Source organism: Dipodomys spectabilis, unplaced genomic scaffold, assembly GCF_019054845.1.
Source record: "Dipodomys spectabilis isolate Male_0828 unplaced genomic scaffold, ASM1905484v1 ptg000188l, whole genome shotgun sequence".
NCBI classification, from domain to species: Eukaryota; Metazoa; Chordata; class Mammalia; order Rodentia; family Heteromyidae; genus Dipodomys; species Dipodomys spectabilis.
Genome location: NW_024870865.1, coordinates 961,385 through 986,277, shown reverse-complemented (window position 1 = coordinate 986,277; position 24,893 = coordinate 961,385). Strand labels below are relative to the sequence as shown.

General features: G+C 45.8%; 3 protein-coding genes and 1 non-coding gene across 7 annotated transcripts in view; 1 reads left to right on the top strand and 3 right to left on the bottom strand.

Moving 5' to 3' along the window:
- The window catches only part of Per3 (period circadian regulator 3), a 41,260-nt gene extending 37,204 nt beyond the window's left edge, over nt 1-4,056 (bottom strand). For 3 of the 4 annotated variants that reach the window (XR_006149948.1, XM_042695671.1, XM_042695673.1), the window contains exons 1-3: nt 3,717-4,056; nt 3,297-3,442; nt 1,412-1,527 (exon numbers count right to left, since the gene is read on the bottom strand). Coding sequence is in view for 3 of the 4 variants with exons in the window: in XM_042695671.1 (XP_042551605.1) it covers nt 1,412-1,527; nt 3,297-3,442; nt 3,717-3,808 (354 nt within the window). In the remaining variant the exon portion in view is untranslated. Of the gene's footprint in view, nt 1-1,411; nt 1,528-3,296; nt 3,443-3,716 lie in introns of those variants that run through there. The other variant, XM_042695674.1, reaches the window with a different exon arrangement.
- A 788-nt stretch (nt 4,057-4,844) lies between these two features.
- Nucleotides 4,845-4,908, top strand: Trnaa-ugc. Its single transcript has one exon. It is a non-coding gene; the product is annotated as a tRNA-Ala (tRNA).
- Nucleotides 4,909-6,171: 1,263 nt separating this feature from the next.
- Nucleotides 6,172-15,926, bottom strand: Vamp3 (vesicle associated membrane protein 3). Its single transcript, XM_042695785.1, has 5 exons — nt 15,808-15,926; nt 13,992-14,073; nt 10,630-10,788; nt 9,883-9,934; nt 6,172-7,802 (listed from the first exon to the last, which is right to left on the bottom strand). Coding segments are annotated over exons 1-5 (312 nt in total). The 5' UTR covers nt 15,810-15,926; the 3' UTR covers nt 6,172-7,785.
- A 2,444-nt stretch (nt 15,927-18,370) lies between these two features.
- Camta1 (calmodulin binding transcription activator 1) overlaps nt 18,371-24,893 on the bottom strand; it is a 731,341-nt gene continuing 724,818 nt past the window's right edge. The window contains 1 exon segment of the mRNA XM_042695784.1: nt 18,371-20,410. Within this exon segment, the coding sequence (XP_042551718.1) occupies nt 20,347-20,410 (64 nt within the window). The 3' untranslated portion in view covers nt 18,371-20,346.

The window sequence follows — 24,893 nt, the reverse complement described above, 5'->3', positions numbered from 1 at the left end:
AACAGCCTAGCATGCAACATGTGTCCTACAGAGACAACACACCTCCCTAGTTTTCTATATTTGCTTCTTTTAAATGATCACAGAACCTTCACTGTAACTTCTGTAGGCCTCACTTCTTTCCCAAAACCACTAACTCCTCCTACACTAACCAAACACACTCATGGCACAGATTTCTGATTTTCTCCTTTACAAACTGGGCTTTACTCCCAGAGGGACTGACTTCTGAGCAATATAGTCTGTGCTTTAAAACCAAGTTCAAGATCATCCTGGAGAGAGACATCAATACATACGAACTGCACTCTGACTTGTTCCTAGTTTGTTAAGATGTGTAAATGCCATGTTTGCTAGCATTGCTATGAGTTCCTCTCTAGCTTTATCATAAATTTTATTTTTTTGACAGTTGTAAGATTTGAATTCAGGGCCTGGGCATTGTCCCTGAGCTTCTTTGTGCTGAAGGCTCTTGCTCTACCCTATCATTTGAGCCACAGAACCACTTCCAGTTTTTGAATAGTTAACTGGAGTTAAGGCTCATGGGGACTTTTCTGCCCAGGCTGGCTTCAAACCCAGATCCTCAGATCTCAGCCTCTTTACAGGTATGAGCCGCTGGTACCCAGCTTATCATAAAGATTTTAGAGAGCAATTTTTTTAATCTTTTTAATCTCCATAGCTCTTACTACTATACTCTGAGTACATAGTAGTTAGTAAAATAAGCTCCATTATAACAATGTATAGGTCATATTGCAACATCATAAAGTCATTGTTATAATGATGCTAGGGGTCTAAACATCAAGTTAAGTGAGCTCCAGTGGATCAATGAGGCTTAATTATCATCAAGAGGACATTTAAAAAAGATACACTAAAGGGCTCTTCTACATTTTCACAAAAAAAATTTACAACATCTCAACTCACCTGTTCTACAAAATCCAGTTGTTACAACTTGTAGTAGGTATTGGAACTAAGAATGATATAAATAGAAATCAACAATTTGGAGATTAGATAAGATGCAGGAAATTACTCTGCAGAGCTTTTCTTCATTTGAGAGAGGTAAAGGATGCTAAGACAGAAGCAACTAACAACCAAAGCAAATGAAACCGTGACACAGCATACAACCTGCTGCTTCTGTTTCTTAAAACATTTTCTTTATCAAGGGCAGGAGAAACAGCTAAGTGTCTTTTTTAGCAAGTTTCTCCTTAGTTCACTTCCAATTGTTGGTTAGCCAAACTTTCAGTGTTTTTTTTTTTAGGTCCAAGACCAAGACTTGAACTTGGTTCTTGATGCTTTTGCTCACTGGCTAGGGATCCAGCAACGGAGCCACGCCTCCAATCCCAGGTGATTCTTTTTAATTGGCAATTAGGGGTGGTCATCTGGAAAGGTCACCTGAGTGGAGAGGGCAAAAGGCCTGAGCTCTTACTGTGTTCTTGAAAGTGTGCTGGGAAACCACAGTGGCCAGCTCCTCCAGACTGTACGCAGTCATGTCTGCCCGGGCTGCTCCATATGGACTGAGAATCTGGAAAAATTCACTGTTTGCTAAGAAACACAGGGAAATAAACAGGTAGTCTAGTGACAACAAAATCATAACACTTACACTTAGCACTATTAAGCTGGCTTATTTTCTTAGGACATAGATACCATAAGTGTGCTTCCCTCAAAACCAGATCATTTCCTGCTAGCATATAAAATACTGACAGCTGCAAAACCCAGGATTGTGAACTTTATGAATTCTGAATGCTCTAGCTCACAGGGAGCAAGACGTACTGAATTAAACTAAAACAAGTTAATGAAGCAGGGCATACTCATGGCTCAGGCCTGTAATTCCAACTACTCAAAAGGCTGAGGATTGCAGTTCAAAGCCAGCCTGGGCTGAAAAGTCCAATTAACTATCAGAAAATTGCAAGTGGAGCTGTGGCTCCAAATGGTACAGTGCTAACCTTGAGGAAAAGAGCTCAAGGACAGTGCCCAGGCCCTGAGTTCAAGCCCCAGGACAGACAAAAACAAAAAAGTTAACGAAACCAAATGTTCAGATACATACATCTGATACGTCATTTACTGTGGAAACACAGACTTTCAGAAACTATGCACTTATGTTTGTGCTATGACTTTTTTATGAAAAAAGTCAGAGAAAAAGGCATAAGTATTTAAAACTGTTTATCTTTTCTTGTGTGTGTATGCTGGTACTGGAACTTGAACTCAGGGCCTTTCCTCCTCTCTCTCCACACAACTGGCACTCTACCACTTGAACAAAGCTTCCAGTCCAGCATTTTGTTAACTGAACACAAGAGCCTCCAGGAATTTTCTGCCTAGCTAGCTTTGAACTCTGATTCTTGTATCTCAGCCTGAGTGTCTAGAGATGATAGGTATTAGACACTGGTGCAAGGCTCATCTTTAATTTGGTAAATTCATGATAGATCATCAAAATAAGCATATGACAGGGGAAGATAAAATGAGTCAAACTTATTTTCTTCTGTAATCTTTATAGGAGACAACCCTTCCCTTCTCTCTCCCTCTTTCTTTTTGACAAGTACTGTGGATCTATCCACTCTAGTACCTTACACATGCTAGGCAAGCGCCTATCATTAAGCTACATCTCCAGCCCTAAATAATGTTTCTGTGTGGTATGTGTGTACTGGGGCTTGAACTTGGAACTAGGTGCTCTTGCTTAGCTTTTTTGCTCAAGGTTCGTACTCTACCACTTGAGCCATAGTTCCACTTCTAGCTCTTTCCTGTCTCTCTCTCTCTCTCTGTGTTTCATTGTTTGCTGCAGGGCTTGAACTCAGGGCCTGGGCGCCATCCCCCAGCTTTATTGCTCAAGGCTAGTGTCTACCAGTTTGAGCCACAGCATCACTTCTGGTTTTATGGCAGTCAATTGGAGATAAGAGTCTCACAAGGACTTTTCAGTGGAGGCTGGCTTTGAACTGTGGTCCTCAAATATCAGCCTACTGAGTCACTAGGAATACAGGTGTGAGCCACCTGCAGCACCTAGCTTCTAGTTTGGCTTTGAACTGTAATCCTCAAATCTCAGCCTATTGAGTAGCTAGGATGATAGGCGTGAGCCACTGGCACTGAACTGAGAATGAATGTGCTTATGCTAAGCTCTAGCTCTGGCCACAGATCAGCAAAACCATTGCAAAGGTACTAAACTAAGGGACCAATCATGTTCCCCAAGTCTTTCAACTTTGAAAAATGAAGGCACTAATGACATCATCAGTGTTCGAGTTGCTTGTTTTCTACCAAGAGCCCCACCGAGGCCGAGCAGCAGGCTGTTTTTGAAGGTCACCTAGTCTCTGCACTACCTTTACCTTGTACACTGTGGACGCAGCGCAGGGCGTAGTTGAGGGCATCGAGGGTGCTGGGTTTATTACGTCTCTCCGCTGGCAAGTACTTTTTCATCTCTTGGACAACTGTTATGAGTTCTCCAGAAACCTTGTTTCGATCTTCTTGCTCACTGGAAGATGAAGAAAAATGCTATTACCCCCGTGCAAGGGCCCGTCTCGGAGCGCAGGGGTGGTGAGGGGTCACAGGTTTATTCCCTTCCTCTCCCAGGTAGCCTGGGTGCGTTTCCCCACTGCCTTCCATTCTTGCCCCGGGGCCCCGGGCCCGTCCTGCCACGCCGGGGCCCGGGCCCTGCCGGTGACGCCAGGCTGCCGCGCGGGGCGGCAGGGGCCCGGGGCCGCTCCCCCTCCCGGTTTTGGGGGCGCGGCGCCGGCTCGGGGTGTCACCTGTGGCTGCCGTCCGCGCCGGGGCCTCGCCGCGGGTGCTCGCCCTGCCCCGGGCCGGGCCGCGGCGCGCCGGGCTCGCGCCGGGGGTCCATGCTGCCCTCGGTCCTGCGCCTCACTTGGCAGCCGGCGTCCCCGGCGTCGCGGCCATGGCGGGCGGGCGGGCTCGGCCACCGGCCGCTCCCCCGAGGGCCCTTCCGCTGGCGGCGTCCGAGGTCCCGGCCTGGAGGGAGGGGGCGGCGGCGACCCAACTTTACCGCCGTCAGCTCCGCAAAGTCGGCGCCTCGACCCACGGGCCCGCCGAGGGCGGCTCTGCGGCGCCGCGTTCCGGGGTCGCCGGAGGACCGCCCGGCCTGCAGGCTGCACCCCGCGCGAGCGCTCGCCCAGCCCTGGCGGCCGCCCTCGCCCGCCCGCGGGCGGCGCCGCCGGGTCTCGAGGCCCGCCGCGTGCCGGGCGTCCTCGGGCCCGCGCCCCCCGAGCGCCACGGGACCCGGCTCCGCCCCGGAACCGCGCGATTGGCCGCCGCGACCAGCAGCGGGCTCCCATTGGCCAGAGGGCGGGCCCCGAGCCGGGGCGCCAGGGTTACATAATCGCAGACGACGAGGCCCCAGAGCGAGTTACATAACGCGGGAGTCCGGCAGGGGGCGGCGCCCGCCCAATCCTGGCTGGCAGCGCGTGGGCAGGGGGCGGAGTGGCCCCCAGGACACCCGGGCCTGGACCGTGCGAGTCCCCGGCGCCACCTCCAAGAGGCGGGGCCGTGCAGCCGGAGTAGCCGTGATAGGACACAGGAGCTGCCAGTCACGTGGAGGCGGGCCTGAGAGGCGTGAGCAGCCACGTGAGCAGAGGCCCCGCCCCTTCCCCCAGGGTGGCCTCGTGCTCTCCAGGGGGCTCTGTCTGCCCCTGGGGAGCAGGGACCTTTGCATAGCTTCCGGTCTTCCTGAGTGCATCTCTCCTAACCTTGTTCTCTCCTCAACAAGTGGGGAGTGAGGTGGCCTTGGAGGAGGCGCGCCCAAAGCAACCCCGGTAAAATGCAGGCCCATGTTCACGCCTCATTCCTACCTGAAGTTTCGGATTTTTTGGCTAATGGTGGAAGGGAAGTGTCTGTAAAAGACCTGTTTCAGGGGCTGAGAAGGTGGCTCAGTGGTAGAGCGCTTGCCTTGCAAGCACGAGGCCCTGGGTTCGATTCCTAGCACCACATAAGCAGGAAAAAAAAACACCGGAAGTGGTCCTGTGGCTTAAGTGGTAGAGTAGCCTTGAGTTCAGGCCCCACGACCTGCTTCAGGAAAGGCCAATGCAGAGCCCCCTCTGAGAAACTAGAGGTACAGGGCGGAACAGCACCTCTTCTGCTACCTAGTATACAAAGATGGTGTTATTTGTCCAATGAAAGTTAGTCCTATATAAAGGGAGAGGGGAAGAATGCAGTGATCAGTTGTGTACTGGATAAACGGCCTAATTTTCCAAATGGCACCCCACCCTGGATCTCACACCTCCCAGTAACAATGGGCCACAGAGTAGGGAAAGCTCTAAGTGTTTTTCCTGCTTTCTGTTGTTTGTCCAAACTGCTTCCATTTAGCAAACACCAGGCACACACCTGAGCAGGGATGGCTGTAATTCTAAGGGATAGGATGATGGAACAAAGTCCCTGTGACTCTGCCAGTCTACAGTGTGAAAAAGACAAAACACGAATGTCTCCTAAAGTGAGTTCAGAAAGGCTAAGTTAGAGATGGAGAGAAAGTAAAGTGTGGCTCACGGATTGGAAGGTAGGAGGGAGAGGGAAGGAAGCCAGCTGGCTCTCACCCAGGGCCTCAGACAAGGCAGAATTCAAAAGTGGCTGAGGGGCCTGTGCTGGGGGCAGGGAGTGGGCCCAACAGCACCTTGACTTGCCCTAAGGGGGCAGGACACCTTGAAGTCCTGAGCTTTCCCCTGAGCCAGCTTCCCCGGGAGTCTCCTCCCCTCCCCATCCCCCAAGATGAGGTGAGAATCTCAATGGTGGTCTGCAGCACTTGAGGAAGTACCTTCTGTTTTTTAAGTATTGTAAACATAAGCAGGGGTCACAGGGAGAGAGGAAGTGTTTTAAGGGAAGGAAGACATCAAAGATGAAAACAGCAGCTTGTCTGGAGAAGCCCCCCCAGACTCCCCATACAGCATCATCGACTGACTGCAATCTAGTTGTGCCTCTGACTATGCAGTCTAATTGTGTGTGTTGCTCCCCAAACACCACGAAAGCCAAATCCCAAACATTTTGGTAACTTTGTGACCAAAGTTGGGACAGCTCCCCACTCATCTCCATGCTTTAAACATGGGGCCGTAGAAAACACCAACCTGGGAAGGGATGGTGTGCAAGGAGAGGAGAAAGTGAGATTCATGCAGGTGGGGAGCAAGGGACACCATTTTTTATGCTGTGGACCAGATATATCTGTGTATATGTCCCACTACAAAGAACACAGGAGCCAGATTCCTGTTTATAAACGCTTTATTCAGGTCATGACACTGGGAAGGTTCCCAGCTAAATGCACAGACACAGCCAGGTATTATGTAAACACAGGAGCCTGTGGGTTCTAGGGACTGGGTGTCAGGGCCATGGGGAGAGCATGGAGGTCTCAGTCAGGCCAGCCTGAGCCCCTGGGCTGGGAGTACTGAGGGTCTGACCCTGACAGCTGCTTTCTCACAGTGGGTATACTGCAAGACATGACAAAATCCAGTCATTTCAATGAGATTAGGGAGCAGTACTAAAGAAGCAGAACTGTGTTCTGGCCTCCTGGGCTGTGGTGGTTTTGTGTGTGAGCCAGAACTTTAGAGTATTCTAACAGAAAGGACCATAGAGCAGGTGCAGCGTTTCTCCTCCCTCTGCTTCCTTTAAGCCCACACCCTGATGTTAAACATCTTTCGGATGGCAACAGCTACTCCCAAAGCAGCAGCCTGTGCAGCGTAGGACACTGAATAAAGCGAGCGTCTCTGGTTAGCTGTCCACTGTTTAGTCGCACGTGGTGGCCAAAGCCTTACCCCAAGCATAATTAGAAGACTGATTTAGGAAGTAGAATGTGAGTAAAAATAGGAAGCAAATTTCAAAAGCTCTGGTCTTTGAAGACTGGGCCAAGAAACGATCGAGTTCACAGATGGACTTACTTGAGGGCTTCAGAACTGATGTCACATAATTGTTAAAAAGCACACTGGAGTACACAGCACAAGATGGCAAGAGGCTCGAATTTCTAACCCCTGTGGGAAAAGCCATGTCAGGAAGGAAGGCCGCCTTCTCTACAGCATCTCACAGGCATGGAAGGCTGAGATGTACAAGTATTAACATTGTCCTTCTGAAAGGCACCTTAAGTTCTATTTGGCACTTTGCTAAATTCATCTGTCTGGGACAGAGCTGAGGATATGTTATTTATATTCAGCTTTTTGGCAAAAGAGAAGCTTTGGTCATAGAGTTCTATAAAAACTTTTCAAAAAGGTTTTTTTCTGCTTAAAGTAAGATCTTAGCAAATGATATGAAAGAAGAAAAACATCTTCCTATCTAAAAGCTTATCTCTTTACCAGCACATGGGTTGAAACACAGTGAGTCAGTAGTGCTTACAAAAAAGAAAGGGCTAGCCTAGGGAACCAGCAATGTATCAAAAATAAGGCACAGCCTGTGACTGTCACAGGTTTGCAATAGATGGTAGTGTTCTTTCTGGAAGGCACAGATAGAAGTCTGGTTATGTGAGGTTTAAAAGGTGGTTCTGAAGGTACAATCCATGATAGCTAACTTGGAACCATTCCCATATCTGGAAGCAATGCAGGTACTTTGTGACATTATGTCTGGTTACAACGCTGCAGGGCTTAAGAACTCCTCTCCAGCCTCATGTGAATCTGCAAAAAGGCACTGTGCAAAATGTGGCAGGGCTGGCCACACCTCAAGTTTGGAGTGCATATTCCAAAAAAGGCACATTTCCTACAAACTGAACTGTATGTGAACTAACAAAAATAATCATTTTACAAATAACAGTAGGTAAGCTTGATAATAGAGCAAGTTCTAAGTCGAAAGTCTTCAAGAGGATTCCCAACAGCAGGCTTGAGTTTCACCGGCTCTTCATTAAGAGACAGACCACACTACAGGGCAGGGGAGATTTAAAAACAGGGAAAAAGGTACTTTAGTCTTTGAATACAAATACAGTGACAACACGTGCTGTGCGGTGGTCTACAAGTGAATGGACTCCCACTGGGCTGGCTTCCTACTCCTGACTTGTCTTTTGACAGACAGGGCTGGAGGAGAATACAACCAATCTAATGACAGCTGGGGCTGGAGGAGAGTACAGCCAATCTAATGACAGACAGGGCTAGGGGAGACTACAGCCAATCTAATAACAGATGGGACTGGAGGAGAATACAACCATTCTCATGACAGAACACAGCTAGAGAAGATTACAGTCAATCTTGTGACAGACAGGTCTTGAGGAGACTACGTATGGCCAATCGCATGACAGAAGGGGCTGGAGGAGGCTACAGCCAATCTCATGACAAATGGGCTGGAGGAGACTATAGCCAATCTCATGATAGACAGGGCTGGGGGAGACTACAGCCAATCTCATGACAAAAGGTTCTGGAGGAGACTACAGTTTGAAGCAAGGCTGCAGTAACCATACATTCCACTAAGAGACCCCTTCTAACAACCTAGCAAAGAGAGAATACCATTGTCTACATCACACCTGTAATCCAGGCTACACAGAAGGATGTGGGTAGGAAAATCAAGGTGTGTGCCAGCCCTGGGCAAAAAAAAAAAAAAAAAAAAAAAATCACAAGACCCTATCTGAAAAATATAGCAAGAAAGTGCTGAGGGAAGGGGCTGGGGAGGTGGCTCAGTGGTACAGCGCTTGCCTTGCATGCATGAGGCCCTGGGTTCAATTCCCCAGCACCACATAAGCAAAACCAAAAAGCCGGAAGTGGCGCTGTGGCTCAAGTGGTAGAGCGCTAGCCTTGAGCTGAAGAGCTGAGGGACAGCGCCCAGGCCCAGAGTTCAGGCTCCATGACTGGATCCCCCCCCAAAAAAGTGCTGAGGGCCTGGCTCAAGTGGTAGAGCACCTCTGCCTGGCAAGCTTGAGATCCTGAATTTAATCCTCAGTACACACACACACACACACACACACACACACACACACACACACACGAATAAGAGATATTAAAAACAGAGGGAATGGGATTGTGGCTTAGTGATAGAGTGTTTGCCAAGCATGAATGAGGCCCTGGGTTCAATTCCAAAAATACCACATAACAACAACAATAACAACAACAAAGTCATTAAATAAAAATATTAACAAAAACAACGAAATCATTCAGAGCTGGCTCAGGCCAGCCAGATTATAATCCTAGCTACTCGGGAAGCAGAGATCTATAGGATCATGGCTTAAAGCCAGCCTGACAAGTTCAAGTCAACCCATCTCCAATTAATCAGTAAAAACAAAACAGAACAACAACAACAACAAAAAACAAGGCTGGAGGTGTGAGTCAACTGGTAGTGTGTCAGCTGAGAGCTGGCAAGCCAATTGAGAGTGCAAAGGCCAGAGTTCAAACGGAAAAATATTCAGAGAGGAAAATTGGCTAGTTACCACATATGAAATTCCATCATCTCAAAGATTTATGTTCATATAAACATGTTAGACATTGATAATACAACACTCAAGTATTCTAGTTGGGTGTGGTGGTACACACTTGTAATCCCAGCACAGGAGGTAGAGGTGGGAGGATAGTGAGTTTGTGTATCACCTAGGCTTTATAACAAGAGCCTGTCTCGGCATCAGCCCTGTCCTCTCCAAGAAATAAATAAAACCCATCAAGTTTGTAAAACAGTTGCCAAACAAGAACAGGGAACTGGGTACCAGTGGCTCACGCCTGTAATCTTAGCTACTCAGGAGGCTGAGATCTGAGGATCGTGGTTTAAAGCCAGGCTGGGCAGAAAGTCCAAGAGACTCATATCTCCAATTAACTACCAGAAAGCCAGAAGTGGAGCTGGTAGAGTGGAGTGGTGGAGTGCTATGCTAGCCTTGAGCAAAAAAGCTCAGGGACAGGGTTCAGGCCCTGAGTTCAAGTCCCTTAACTGACCAAAATAAAAAAGTAACCCCCCTTCCCCTTTGTGGTAGAACTTTCATACTTGGTTCTTGCACACATGCTCATCTATGCACACACAGTGACTCACCAATGATGATGATGATGATGATCACCAGGACGCCAATCCCTATCGCCCACATCTGAAATAGAACGAGAGCCGCCGTGTGAGACAGATGTCTTACTAAAGGGCACCTACTATTCTAGTTACCTCAGGAGAAACCGAGGTGCACTACCTACTGGAATAAATTCTATCAAGGCCTAAAGGCTTTTAGGGGTTTCCTAGGTGTGTCCCAGTGATCTGAGGCCCTGGAGAGGAGCTTGCATGTGTACTCGCTTCCCACACCAGGAGGGCTGCTGAGCTGGTCCCATGTGTCTCAGAGTTTATTTGTGAAGGCAGGCTAACTGGAATCTGAACCCGAAACACTGACTGTCTAACTACAGAATCCACTGGGGCCAGGCTGTCTGCAGCTGGTGTCTTTTCTGTTGGGCCCAATGGAACTTTCTAGCATGTGCTTTCCTTAACTGTGAGCTGTTCCCAGGACTGCCTGCAACAGCATCAATGGCAGTCTTCCTATCCATCTGTTCAGGGCACTGCTGAGGTCTGGGTTGAGAAGGGGCAGCAGTCTGAGATATTCCTGCTGTACATGCCACTTGTGATCAAAACATGGGGATTCTTAGTGGTGGGCCAGAAAGTGGGGCGCCCTCAGTGCCGGCCCAAGTGTCCCCATGCAGGAAGCTGAACCACTCCTAGATTCATGAAACGCCCAGTATGTGGAACCTCCACTGCCCCTCTGGGAGCAGGGGCCCAGGGTGCAGGCAGCCACAGGAGAATCACCTTGCAATTCTTCCACCAGTACTTCCTCTTCAACTTGGCAGCACTTGTTTCGAATTGAGAAGCTCCAGCCTGCAGGGCGTCTGCACGGTCGTCTAGCTCAGAGAGCTTCTGGTCTCTCTCTAGCACCTTATCCACATTGACCCTCATGATGTCCACCACCTAAACAGGCCGACCACAGTAAATGACAAGTCAGGAAGGGAAGAACCAATATTCCCAAGGAAACCTATTTTTTTTTTCCAGTTGGCACTTTACTACTTCAAGCCAAGCTTTCCCTAACAAAGGGGGTGGGGGAGGTACCCTTTCCGGTGGGCTATCCAAGTCCTGCCTTAGGCCAAAATCCTTCTACCTGCCACTTCCTGCTTAGCTGGGATGGCTGACACACACCACTAGGCCTGGCTTATTGATTGATTGATTGAGATGGGGACAAGGGGGTCTCACTAAATTTTTGCTTATGCTCCAGCTATGGCACTCTTAATCTCTGGTATTACAGTTGTGAGCCACCACCCTACCTGGCCCTCTGCCAGGTTTTTAATGAGGTTGTCTTTTTTTTTTTTTTTTGGTTAACTTCTAAGAGTTCTTTATGTATTCTGGATATTAAGATTTTATCAGATGTCATTTATGGATATCTTCTCCCATTCTGTGGATAACTTCTATGTTGGTCATAATACACTTTGATGCGATACAAAGTTTCTAATTTTTATGCAGCCTAATTTATCTATTTTCTCTCTCTTTTATTTTTGTGCTGGTACTGAGTCTTGAACCTAGGGCTTTGAGCTCTCAGCTTTTCAATAAAAAGATCCTATTTCTGAGCAAAAAAAGGGCTGGAGGCATGATTCAAGTGGCAGAGCTTGCCTACCCAGCACAAGGCCCTCAGTTCAAACCCCAGAACTGCCAAACAATAACAATAAAAGCAGTCAAAGGGGTGAGCAAGGTGGCTCCCACCATAATCCTAACCATTCTGGAGGCTGAGATTAGGAGATCATTGTTCAAGACCAGCTTTCCTGGGTAAAACATACATCAAACTCCATCTCATATAATAAATGGTTGGGCATGATGGCATATGACTGTCATCCCAACTATAGGAAGCATAAATAGGGGGAACAAGGTCCAATGTAGCAAAGGCAAAAAGCTAGACTCTATTTTAAAAAATAACAAAAGCAAAAATGGCTGGAGGTATAGCTCAAGTGGTAGAGCTCCCGCTTGGTAAGTGCAAAGCCCTGAGTCCAAACCTCAGTACTGAGTAAAAAGGCAAAGGACGAGAATAGTTTCTTTTTATTTCAGATATGCAAATGGCCAATGAGCGCATGAAATACATTCAATATCACTAATCATTCACCAATGCAATTTAAATCCACAATGAGCTACCACTTCCTGTTCACTAGGATGGCCATCATCCAAATACTGATGTGGATGTGGAGAAACAGGTGCCTCACGATGGCATCAGTATGACCCAGCTACAGGGGTCTTGGGCTGCTTTTTGAGCAGCATTATTCATAGCAGCTTGAATATCTACTAACTGATACGTGGCTCACCACTGTGGCCCACATGTACTATGGACTATGACTCAGCTACAAGAACCAAAGAGGTCCAGATTTGTGCCACAGCTTGGAGGAATATTGAAAGCATTATGCTGAGTGAATGAAACCCAACACAAAAAGGTCATGTTGGGCAACTCTTTTTTTATGGTATACCCAGAATAAGCAAATGCAGAGAAAGAGGCAGATTACAGGTTACTAGGAAGGCACTGCCCGAAGGAGTGATTTCTGAGTGAGTACAGGGTACTTCTCAGTGGGATGAAAAGAGTTCTGAAAGTAGAAAGAGGTAAAGTTGCACAAATGCTAAGTACACTGAAATACATCAACACACTAAGCTGTACGCTTTCAAATGGTGTCACTTTATGTTACGTGAATTTCACCTCAATAAAAGAAAAAGTAACAACAGGGCTGGGAAGGTGGCTCAGTGGTAGAGCGCTTGCCTTGCATGCATGAGGCTCTGGGTTCGATTCCTCAGCACCACATAAGCAAAAAGAAAAAAGCCGGAAGTGGTGCTGTGGCTCAAGGGGTAGAGTGCTAGCCTTGAGCTGAAGAGCTGAGGGACAGCGCCCAGGCCCAGAGTTCAGGCCCCACAACCGGACCCCCCCCCCCCCAAAAAAAAAAGCAACAACAACAAAAGACCCACTGGGCGGCAGTGGTTCACTCCTCTCATCCTAGCTACTCAAGAAGCTGAAATCTTGAGGATTGTTATTTGAAGCCAGCCCAAGCTAAGTCTGTGAGATTCTTATCTCCAATAAACTATTTTTTAAAAAGTCAGAAATGGAGCTGTGGCTCAAGTGGTTCTAGCAGCTTAGGACACCCAGGCCCTGAATTCAAGTCCCAGGACCAGTACACCTGACCCCCAACAAAAAGGACCCAATTGCAATTTGATTTTAAGGGACAGAATTAGAATGAGTTTCATTATGAAGATGCAAAAGTTTCAGAATTAAGTTAATGACCCATCCAATGAAAACATGATTTAACAGCCTCAACTCTATTCTTTAGGGCAGCTATAAGCAGAAAGACCAAAGAATCTCGGACAGTGACTGTTTTTAGGAACATAGAAATACCAGTCTGAATTTCTCAGTCTTAGGCATAGTTCAGCTTATTCAGGGTAGAATAAAAAGGGCTGTGAAGGTCCTCTAGCTCAAAAACCTTACAAATACAGCTTTGTCAGGCTATCTCGATTTGTCAGCATCTGCCTCCTGTGTGTCCATGGCAACCACCAGAGAGGAACTCGAGAGCCTGTCAGGCCAGGCAGCGAGTAAAGCAGGCTATATGACACAGTATTTTGAAAAAGTTACCTGATCAGAAGGCCTTGTTCCTCACTGGAGCAATCTGTAGGCCTAATCCTTTAATTTTTATTACCCTACTTTATAAAGTGCTTCTTGGGGAGTATTACTAGAAAAAAGTCTCTATACTTTAGATATATGATTTGGGAAAAAATGAGGATGAAACCAGGAAATCTGACTTTCCTGCTTCGTGTTGTAGAATTTTAGAGCTGGGTGCAGTGGCTAACTCCTGTACACCTAGCTACTCAGGAAGCAGAGATCATAAAGATCATGGTTCAGATTGGACAAAATGTAGGGAACTTTCATCTCAACAAAAATGTTGGTCACAGTGGTATGTGCTTTTTATCCTACTTACATGGGGGGTGGGAGGGGTAGGTGGTAAACAGAAGGATCACAGGTCAGGCTGGCTCAGGCAAAAAACCCCATCAGATCCTATTTGAATTACCTGGAGCATGGCTGAAGTGGTAGTAGTCCTGCCAAGCTTAGTTTGAGTCCCTAAGTTCAAACCCCAGTACTAGAAGAAGGGGGGCAATAATACCTCATCCACTTGATTTTGTGTCTGCTGTAGTCTTCGATTACTGCCAGTGGCAGTGCCAGAACCTGAAGGCACACTTGCAGACCTGAAATTGAAAAGGAGCAAGTGGAGTAAACATGACCACAAATGTACTTCTCTAATTATGAGATGCTATTACAAGACTCAGCCCTGGTGATTTCCTACACAGAACTAAAGCAAACAGCTAAACAGTCCCGCAGTAAAGAACAAGGCTCTTAATGCCACTTTTAATTCCCCCATAATTTCTAAGACTATATTACATGATAAAGTGACCAGAATGTAAAATTAAGGTTTACTAGCTTCTATTAGATTCTCACTGAAGTACTTTCTCCTAACAAGCAAGGCTTCCTCTCAAAAAATTATTCATTTTTCACAATCTTCATCAAATGCCTTCTTTCCTTCACTCTGTCTCTGAAGTCCTATTTTGCCTCCATGACTTACAGAATGCTAGGTTTTGACACTACATGAAATCATGCCTCTCTAATAACTTGGGTCTTAGAATTCTTTGTCTGTGTTGAAGACAGTACTCAGCATGTGCTTTGCTAACAATAGTCACTGATTCAGTTTTCTTTTTTTGTCAGTCGGGGCCTGGGTGCTGTTCCTGAGCAGTTTAGCTCAAGGCTAGTGCTCTACCACTTTGAGCCACAGCACCACCTCCAATTTTCTGGTGGTTAACTGGAGATAAAGAGTTTGCAATCCTCAGATCTATCTAAGCCTCCTGAGTAGCTAGGATTACAGGGGTGAGCCACCAGCAACCTGCACAGTATTTATTTCATGTCATTACTGGGTCTTGAATTCAGGCCTTAGCACTGTCCCTTAGTTTTTTTTTTTCACTCTGGCTGGCTCTCTAACTCTTGAGCTACACCTCCACTTCCAGCTTTGGGGTGGTTAATTGTAGGTCAGGGTCTCAAAGGCTTTTCTACCCTGACTAGCTTCAAAACACCATCCTCCGCCTGTGTGTAGCTAGATTTCAGGCATAACCTACCAGGGTCCAGCTAAATCCTTTTAAACCTGCACGTGTCAACAACCAGGGGCCAGGACAGCAGAGGGGCTGGTAGCTAAGGGTCAGGCCCCAGGGTAAGCAGTGTCTCACGGAATCACCTCCTCCTGTTGCCCCCATTTTACAGATGGGCAAAGCGAGGTCCTCGGACATGGATCCACTTATTGGCACAGCAGGCTCATCAGGTACATTTTTGGGCAGGCCGGAGGGGAGCATGAGTCCTGGTGATTCTTAACTAACATTCTTGGTGTGTTACCACAGGAAACGGCTTTCAAGGGCCACTAACGACTGCTTCCTTGCTGGAGCCGACTGCGTGCGAAGTCCACCTCCCGAGCTCAGCTGCTCCCCTGGCCCGGGGGCGCCGCGGTGCCCTCGGTCGGCAGAGGCCCCACCGCAGGCCCGGGTCGGTTCTCCCGCACCGGGCAGGCGCCCCGCCTCGCGGAGGACCTCCGGGAAGTAGCCATGGCTGCGGGGTGGGGCAGTCGCTTCCTCCCGGAAGCCCTCGGCCCCGCCCTCGCCCGCCGCGTCCGCCCCACAGCCGCGGGGGCCCCGGGGGCCGGTGACCCTCCCCGAGGGTCCTCCCGGCCGGTCCGCGGCCGGCACCCCGGGCGCCGCCGCCCACCCCCGGCCCCGGGCGCCCCGCGCAGGCCCGCGCCGACGCGGCCCGCGGCCCGGCGGCGGGCGGTGGTGGAGGCGGCGGCGGCCCCCGGGGTGCGGGCGAGGGTCCCGGGCGCGGGTCCCCGGCGCGAGCCGTGCCACCTCCAGGGCCCGCCCCGCCCCTCGCCGCATTGCGTCACTCACATTTTGGCGGGGGCGACCGAGGGTCCGCGGAGCTGCGCAGTGGGCACAGGAGGCCGCGAAGATGGGCGGCGCGGCAGTGACGTCACCAGCGGGCCGGGGCGGGGCGCGCCCGGCCAGGGACGGCGCTCCGGAAGCGGGCGGGGCCTCGGGGGGCGTGGCATCCGGGGGCGTGCCGCGTGGGGGCGTGGCCCGCCGAGGGCGGGCTCCGAGCTGAGGCCTCCGCGCCCCTGGGATCCGCGGCGGGGTCTGCCCGGGCTTCGGGTCCGCACGGCCGCGGGCTGCGTTGGGAGCGCGGTCCGCCAAAGTAGCCAACGGAGGTCCAGGCTCTGGAAAGGGACTGTTGGACAGCGGGCCATTTCTGTGGTCGTGACAGTTCCACCCGGGGTACGTGCTCCTGCCTAACGCGGCAGGACTTGCTCCCGTCCGAGGGCGGCTTGTCACACGGCGGGTCGTTAGTCCCCTCACCTGCACCGCGCAGCCCATCGCTATAACCTGGAGAGAGCTCGGCCCTAGGGACGGTGATCTTACCCGTGTTCCCCGGCCCTCCTGGCACCTGTAGGTCTTCAAATTCGGGCCCACGGGAGAGCGTCGCTGTGTATTTGTTACCAGGAATATGCCTTCCAATAGTCTCCTACCTCAAGCAAGTCACTCCGAGCTCAACTAATGGATCTCTAGATGATGGGAAGAAGAAAATACTAAGGTGTCTTTTCCAACGCAGGAGAGAAAGGAAATAGAAGAGAGCCACGGAGGTGGAACCGGAGTTCAGTAGCCAAAGAGAACTCTCCAGGCAAGAGAAGAACAAAGGCCGGGAAAAAGCCATGGAGGTGGAGGGACGTGGCGAGCACCACCGAGGTGCAGGCAGGGCAGGGGTGCCGTGAGCCCAGTGAAGACAAACAAGACAAATGCCACCTACACTCGGTGGGCTCAGAAATCCTTGAAGGACTTGGAGCTGGGACGATTCATGATGCACCATTTGGCATGGATTAGATGGACACTGACTGCTAGTGAGACAAGGACAGGGTCTGCAGTTAAGGGGATCAAACAAAGCAGACAGAGCACGAAGAATGCTATCGAACGCTATCGAAGAATGTTTTATCTAAAAGTTAGCTTGGTATCATTTTTCAAGTAACTGAATTGTCTTATTACACAAATAATGGAAGATAGATGGAGAGCTCTGGGAAAGTGATTCTGTTGTTTGTCCCCCGCCCCCAGGGATATACCTGAAGTGGTTCCATTTAGTATGAAAATACATTATCTGGACAGGAGGGAAATACTTAAAATTGCCCCATCTGGTTTGAAATACGCTTAACATCTTGGGTTTTGGAATTCCCATCAAGTTAAGGCAAAGCACACCGATATTATGGGGAAATTTTCTTCATTTTTAATTTACAGCAGAAAGAATATAAAGCATTCAGAAAACATTTTCCATATTTTAAGGGCAATTCAAAACATTTTGCATGGTTTCCAGCAGCTGAGTTCTTCAACAGATCCATTGATTCAATGATGCTTTACATGCACAAATACAAAAATAAAACTTACAAAAAAAGAAGACATCTAGACTAGTTTTACATGCAAGTCTCAGGGACCCCCATTGGGCGCCAACTACTGTGTGGAACTGCCATAAGCGACCGTGCAGCCAGAGGGGTTCGTGTTATTGTCTTGATTTTGTTCACACAGTACAGCTGATTTCGAATGGGTAACAAGAATAGCAATTAAATCTTCAGGAGACAGAATAAGATTAGCTATTAATTTTATAATGAACTCCTACTCCTGGCACTTGGGAATTTCAGATTATCCAAGAAAGCTGCGCTTACCTATCTATCATCTTATACTCGAAAGGAAGATTCACAACCAAAGAAAAAGCGGTCAGAAATGCTTTGTTTCAGTGGAAGTGCATTTTTACCTCACCTAGGATTCACAGTTTTTACTGGCAGGTTTTGAACCTACTTCTTATCTCCTCCATAAGAACCTCCTAATTCTATGTAAGTCTCTATGTTCTGGAATTTTCTAACTTATTTGGCTAATAATGGAGCAATGTGAAACATTAAAAAAAAATCAATTGTGAGGGTTGAAGCAAATCCACTGAGGTCATTACTCAGGTCAAAAAGATTAGTTATTTGTACCATAATTAATGGAATAAATGTACCCAAATACAGTATTAATATAGGATATTCTGAAAGAGCTGGCTTCTCACATTCTTTTCCTGTTATGAATGCAACTGTGTGTTTCTGAGATTACTCAAGTGTCTTCCTAACAGGTCAAATTGTGGGAAATCATCGTATGTGGGAGACAGCACAGCTGCAACATAACCCACGCACAAAGACAACATCGGGCCAGGTCCATTGACAAGTGTACAGGTGGCTGCAAGAGGTGGGACTGTCACTATTGTCAAAGCTGATCACAAGCAGAAAGACATATACTGTACAGTAATTTGAGGTTGGCAGTGAAAGGAAGGAATTAAAAAACAAGTACAATTATAGAAAAGGCACCAAGAGTACTGACCCCAGTTTTTACCACAATCTTTTTGTATCAGCCTTCCTTCTAAAGACACCAGTTTAAAAAAAAAAGCTTCTCTGTGAATATTTTTAGGCTTCACAACAAGCCTTGAGTTTACAACTCACAGTTGGCCACCCAAACCAAGTCAAAACATCTCATTTTATACCAACTGATCCTCAAACGTCACCTGGGAATTTTAAAACTGGCATCAGCAAATGGCAAGCTTTATTCTCTCCATTTGACATTAGTAGTTTAATTTTTAAAAGCAATAGATTTCTTTGGCTCCTCATTATGTGGAAATAGTAATTCACATGGCATCCCTACAAGACCAGTCTACGTGTATGTTTCACTTCTCGTTACTTTTTTGTGCAGTTTTTTATTTCATCTTCTGATTTCCAGCAGATGGTATGAAAATGTGATCATTTTCTACTCTTCACACTACTTACTTCTTTCGTCAGGTTCTGATTATTCTAAGTGTTTGTTTTTGGAGTGAGGGGGTGGTGTGTTAAGTTATAGACAGATTCATTTTAGGATTATCTGTTTTGCAAAAGTAACTTAATTTTCTCAAGCAATATTAGCATTCACATTACTTGGCACCGTTGGCAAAAGAATTTTAAATAATATAAACTAAACTCCTGGTAGCCAAAATTAAATGTAAACATATCCTTTTTTTAAGTAATGTTACTCTGCCTTTTTTTCCTAAGTCTAAATACAGTAGCTCTTTTATTTTTTGCAGTTTAATCATGCGTTAGCAAAATGTTCTTCTAAAGAACATTTAAAATAAAGTACTCTTATAGTGAAATAAAGTTTTTTTGTTTCATTTTACAGACCATAGCCACTAATGCTTTGCTTTTGCTCATTTCTTTTTCTTGATTTCATGCACATATCTCTTTGTTTTAATATATACAATATATACAAACAATACATCCACTTTTTTCTCCCTCATTCAGACAAAACTATACAGATAATTTTATCTTGCCATGTTATTGATCTTTGTGAATAAAATATTTAGCAATTAATATAATCCCTTTCAAATATTTTCTCACTTTTCATTTCTACCTTCTATATATACATGGAGACCACTCGGTTTGGATGAGATAGAGCCAAACACATGGAATTTACTGGCCAGAATGCAGCACCACACTGGTCGTTTAGGTGGCAAATGTCCAGGCAAAGTTTATGATTCCTTGGAACGACAAATGTTTCCAAGGTTACTAAAAAGGCTACATGCTTTACCAATTCTTAAGTAATTCTCATTGCACATGAAAGTAAGGCCCAAAATTAAAGTGCTGGACACGAGAAAGGGACAAGGTGACGACTCCTCGCAGGTTCTTCGGAGGTGCAAGGGCAAGAAAAGAAATGTCAACTCTGAAAGCTGTTTCTCCTATCTCCCATGCATTACCCGTTTACCACACACCCGCCCTCTGCAAACTTCCACAAGACATGAACAACCTGCAGATTTTAGAAGTTGCATTAAGTGTGCTGTAGAGATTAAAACAAACAAACAAACAAAACCCCTAACAAACAAAACAGTGAAGGAAATGAGAACACGCGGACCCGATAAACGTTTGTGTGATCTATGCCCTCCACTGAGAATCAATCCCAAGGGTTCAGCTTCTTGGAAATAACCGGCAGGTGCAGGCCCAGCAATCCTTTGTGTTGCTAGTGTTTCCCCACCTTTTCTTATCTATATTTTTGGTATAAATATTTGTACAGTTCCACACGATGTTTGAATACAGCCCTATATGAGAAGGAAAACCACTTCTTCCTAAGAAGAGGAAGCCTCTTTCGATTCCTCCTGGTGTCTTGTTTTCCTATGATCCAACAGAAGATTGAGTTCCAAGATGTCTTGCTGATCAAATTAAAAGTTGTCCATGAAAGTGCAAATGCAATGACCAAAACATTCCGTTAAAATCCTGCAGCTGATCTCCCCAAACTGCAGAGGGATTGTGTGTGTGTGTGCGTGTGTGTGCGTGTGCGCATGTGTGTAGTTGTTGCATGTCTCTGCTAAAAACAGAAATGAAAACAGTCTGAAAAGCAATGTCACATTGCTAAGGGATGCTGCTGTATGTCTTCAAGTTCCTTGGCCTTTTTCAATTCTTTCACTCTGGAAGAGAAACAAAACAAAACACCAGGTGGTAACTACAGAGCGAGGCTGTGGTGACACTGGATAGAGCTAACACCATTTGTTCCCTCCTCTGTGAGAAGCCAGCACAAACCCTTTGAGGACTGATGGCAAAGGAAACACCTTCCCAACAGTTGTTGGGAAGAATGTTCAGAGAGGAAGACATGACCCTAAAGGGATATAAAAGAAATAAGCCCTTGGTTCTACACTAGCTGCTCCAAGCAATAAGAGAGAGCTAAGGCAAAGTCTGTGGCACTGAAGTGTAACAAACATACTGAACCTCTCTTGCCTGGCGGATCATTATTACTGCCCTCCGCTGTGATGTAAACTTAGGGGTCTGCACACACATGGGCTTTGTTTTGACTACACCAAGAGACTGAGCTTCTGCTTTGCTCACAGACAATGGTGCAAACAATCCTGAGCGGGTCATACGCGTCCTTCTTTGCCTCTAGATCCACACCAGCACTTCAAGCCACACTCGAGCTCCTCTTCCAGCCCCATGTGGAAAGCAGGAGGAGGCAACAGCGAGGGAAGAGAGACTTAGCTCTACTTATCACATATACTGCAGTAAACAAACCTGACCAGTACCGATCACCACTTCCAATCTGCCTTTCAATGTAAAAAAATCTGCCTCTGTTCCAAATCTGTTTCTTTTGCTTCATAGCCCAGGCTGATCTTAAACTCACTGCCTTCTTGCTACAGCCTCCCAAGTACTGGGGTGATAGGCAAGCACCACCCAGCCTTTGCCTCTTAAAAAATATTCTTTTAATGTGACATCTAGTATAGATGGGTGACAGGAAAACAGTTGGAAATATGTTTCTCTCTCTATACTGACAAGAAAGTACAAGTTTGCCTGAACAGTCGAATGATCAGATGTAAGTCACTTTGTAGTTCTGCATGTTCCATGGTGACATTTGTTTCCCAGGGGTGGGGGTGATAACGGCAGCCACAGAAAGGCCGTGGTTTCTCAGGGTGTCACTGGCACAAGGGAACGTCTTAAGATAAGCTCTCTCCTGTTTGCTTCCGCGATACTGGCAAGTTAAATTATTATCTTAAGATGAAGGCTACTGTACTTTCTAAGAAGGCAGGAAGAGAACATTCTGAAAAAAAACCTATGAAGCCACTGCTGCCTGACACACCGGGAGTGGACGCAATGACACACGCACTCTTACGGCAACTTAAGGAAACTTTTGAAAAACTTACTACTCTAAGAATCATATCTCAGCATTCTGCAAAGGTGATACGATCTCTTCAGGGAGAAGATGCTCTGTTTCAGAAGAAAAATATTTCGTTGTTTACACTAAAGATGGTTCTGTGAAAACCTGCTGCACGTGACCAGACCCCACTCAGTCTTGGTGTGCGTACACACGTGGCAGTGGCTATGCGCATCCTCTGTCCCCTCCACAATTCACACACACACTGCCTGGTCCTAGCAAGATCCAGACCTTACTTAGTTTTAAGTGTATAATTAAGGATACCGTGGCTTATTAGATTGTAGGCTAATGTAGGTCATGTTATATATAGTTCAGAATTGTGTATATACTATAGGTCCCTGATTTGGGGCATGCATACTTAATAAAGAGCTCTTTAAAAATTGAAACATGCTCTAGTCTGTGTTCAATTTTTAAACATGCAGTATCTATGCTAACATCCCTTTGGCTGGAGAAATGCAAGGCATGCATGGATGCCGGCCCCGTCCGGCCATGCAGTCCCTGTGCTGGTGCAGACGGTTCGCCCAAGCATGGGTGCTGCACATGAGCCTCTGCACCAGCACAGGGCTCACTTGCAAAGAGGCGAGAGTGACTCCATCGCTGATGAGATTTCTAGAGTTTGAAGAAGTCTCGACTCAAAAAGCTGATAGCATATATACAAAGATATCTGTTCATAGTGTTTCCAGAACAAACTGAAAAGTTTTGAAAATATTAGGCTTACTGTTGAGATGAAATTCTTAAAGAACAGAGAGTGAAGTATAAACCAGACATGTTTTATGCAGTTTCATACCAAAGGATTTTTCCTCAGCTGGATAGAGTAGCACTATAACTTAAAACACCTTTCTGTAAGTTACAATGGTCACATCTGGTTTTCATACTACTGTATTTTTCCTGTTTCTGTCAGAACTAAGTCAAAAGCCAATCAAGTTTTCCACAAAGGCCTAAAGTTACCAGGCAAATTTTCTGCTACAAATTGAATTAAGTTCTCACAGCTCCAAGGAGGAGTGTATGCATATGACTACATGCAGAGCCTGTCTCTAGAGGAAAAATGAGAATATTCCAATTTTCAGACACATTTTCTGGGTTTTCAAAACTCCTGAGACAAAGTGGAGAACTCATTCTTATTTTCAGTATGAAGTTGTCACTGTACCTTAACATTATGAAAGGCATTAAAATGACTTAAATGGCATAGATAAAGTTATTACAGGAGAGAATCCTCAGTATTTTTGCCTTATGTAGAACTCACAATACTGCCATTATCTTCAATATATATACATAGGACCTAAGAGTCACAGGAACTAAGCAACCTGCTCCAAATCATACAGTTAATAAATGGCAGAGCAAGGATTTGAACCCACAACTGTCTGACTTCCAAGTCTCAAAGTTTACTATTCCACTCCACTGCCTCTCAGACTATTTCTCAGAATATCATAGACTTGTTCTAAATTCTTATCTTAATGGTTTTTTTCCAAAACATGTTTATAGAAAACATAAATTTGGAAACTTTCCATAGTTTGAAATAAAATTGACAACCATTATATCTCCCCAATTCTAAGATAAAATAGTTAATTACGAAGTTGTGGGGCAAATCTGAAAAATACGCATAAAAATGTGCTTAAGGATAGACAAAGATTTTTAGAACCTCCAATTTGCAATTTACACATCATGTTTGTAAAAAGTATGCAAGTTTCCATGAAATCGAGACTTTCACTTTTTTGAAATCACAAATAGAATTTTTTGTTACTTGAGGGTTAATAATTTGGATGAGATGGGTTGAGTAATTTTTGTTTTAAATCAAACATCAATTGGATAAAATAATTTTAAAGTTATATTACTTCCAAAGAACAGAAAATGGTTACTACTAAAGTGATCTGGAACACAATGTTATACCAGAATTTTCAACCAATTCTAAGATCCAGATATTACTAATTGGTGTTTCAAATAGTTAAAAAAATTATTCTCCTTGTTATTAGCCAAGGATATGACCCATTACTACAGTATGACTGTTACTTAATAAATCTTTCCAATAAGTAGGGTCAAGCCAGAACCTTATCTCTGAGTGATTCTCCTTCATATTTGTATTTCCAAACTTGCAACCATGAATATGTACTTCTTCTATATAACAATAACCACTCCCGATGTCATTCTCTAATGGTTTGTGAGGTATTTATTCTCTCTCTCCCTCCTTCCTTTTCTTGTCAGTATTGGAGCTTGAACTCAGGCCAGTACTGGGCCTTGAACTCAGGGTCTTGTATGCTTGTTTGGCTTTTTCTGCTCATGGTTACCTCTTGAGCCACATCTCCATTTCCAGTATTTTGCTGGTAAATTGGAGATGAGAGTCTCTTGGACTTTTCTGTGTGAGCTGGCTTTGAACCCTATCTGCAGATATCAGCCTCCTGAGTAGCTAGGATTTACAGGTTTGTGCACTAGTGCCCAGTATATCAGATATTTTTCTACTCATTTACTACTATTATCTCTCTTAAATATTCACATCCAAAAACTGAAAAATGCAGCGGAGAACAAAAGGTCATTTTTATAAACTTAAGCCAACATTAATAGACTAAACAAGTTCACTGATACTACTGAGTTTTCAGTACATAGACACGATAAATATTGACTTGAAAAGTTTGAAACTGGAATCATACTTGAAAATTCCGTACCTGTGATTTGGTTTGTGTATCTCTATAACTTGGAACACAGGTAACTCAATAAAATTTTGACTTATGTTACCACAAACTCAGCTAAAGTCTACTGAAGTTTTGATTCTCATAAGGAATTACAAATGTGAGGCTCATACAGGGCTAAAAAAGTTGGCCAGGTTGTCATTAAAAAAAAGAAAGAGGGGGAGGGAAGGGATAGTGGGACAACAAGGAAGGGAAGGGTAACAACGATGGACAGGTAATGTACTCATCGCCTCACTCGCGCGGCTGTACCCCTCCGTACAACATGCTAACAATAAAACAAAAATTCAAAAAAGAAAGTTCCACTGTAACGGCACTTACTCCTAAATCACACCCTGTAAGACATTCTTTCTTTTAGGTTCTAAAGACAATTAAGTGCAGACCAGAAATGATGGCTGCTACAGGTACAAGGCTATATATATATATATATATATATATATATATATATATATATATATATATATATACTGCTTCCCTACAGAGTGTGGCAAAGAACACATTTCTGAACCTCCCACCTGGAACTTGGAGAGTAACTCCTCTTATGACTAGCTTAGCATTCTGGTAATCAGTACA

Excerpts from the sequence above, each read along its gene's own strand:
- Vamp3 (XM_042695785.1), bottom strand. Across the intron at positions 10,789-13,991 it reads CACAAAATCAAGTGGATGAG|GTGGTGGACATCATGAGGGT; the intron begins GTATTATTGCCC and ends CGGCCTGTTTAG. Across the intron at positions 9,935-10,629 it reads ACTGGTGGAAGAATTGCAAG|ATGTGGGCGATAGGGATTGG; the intron begins GTGATTCTCCTG and ends GTTCTATTTCAG.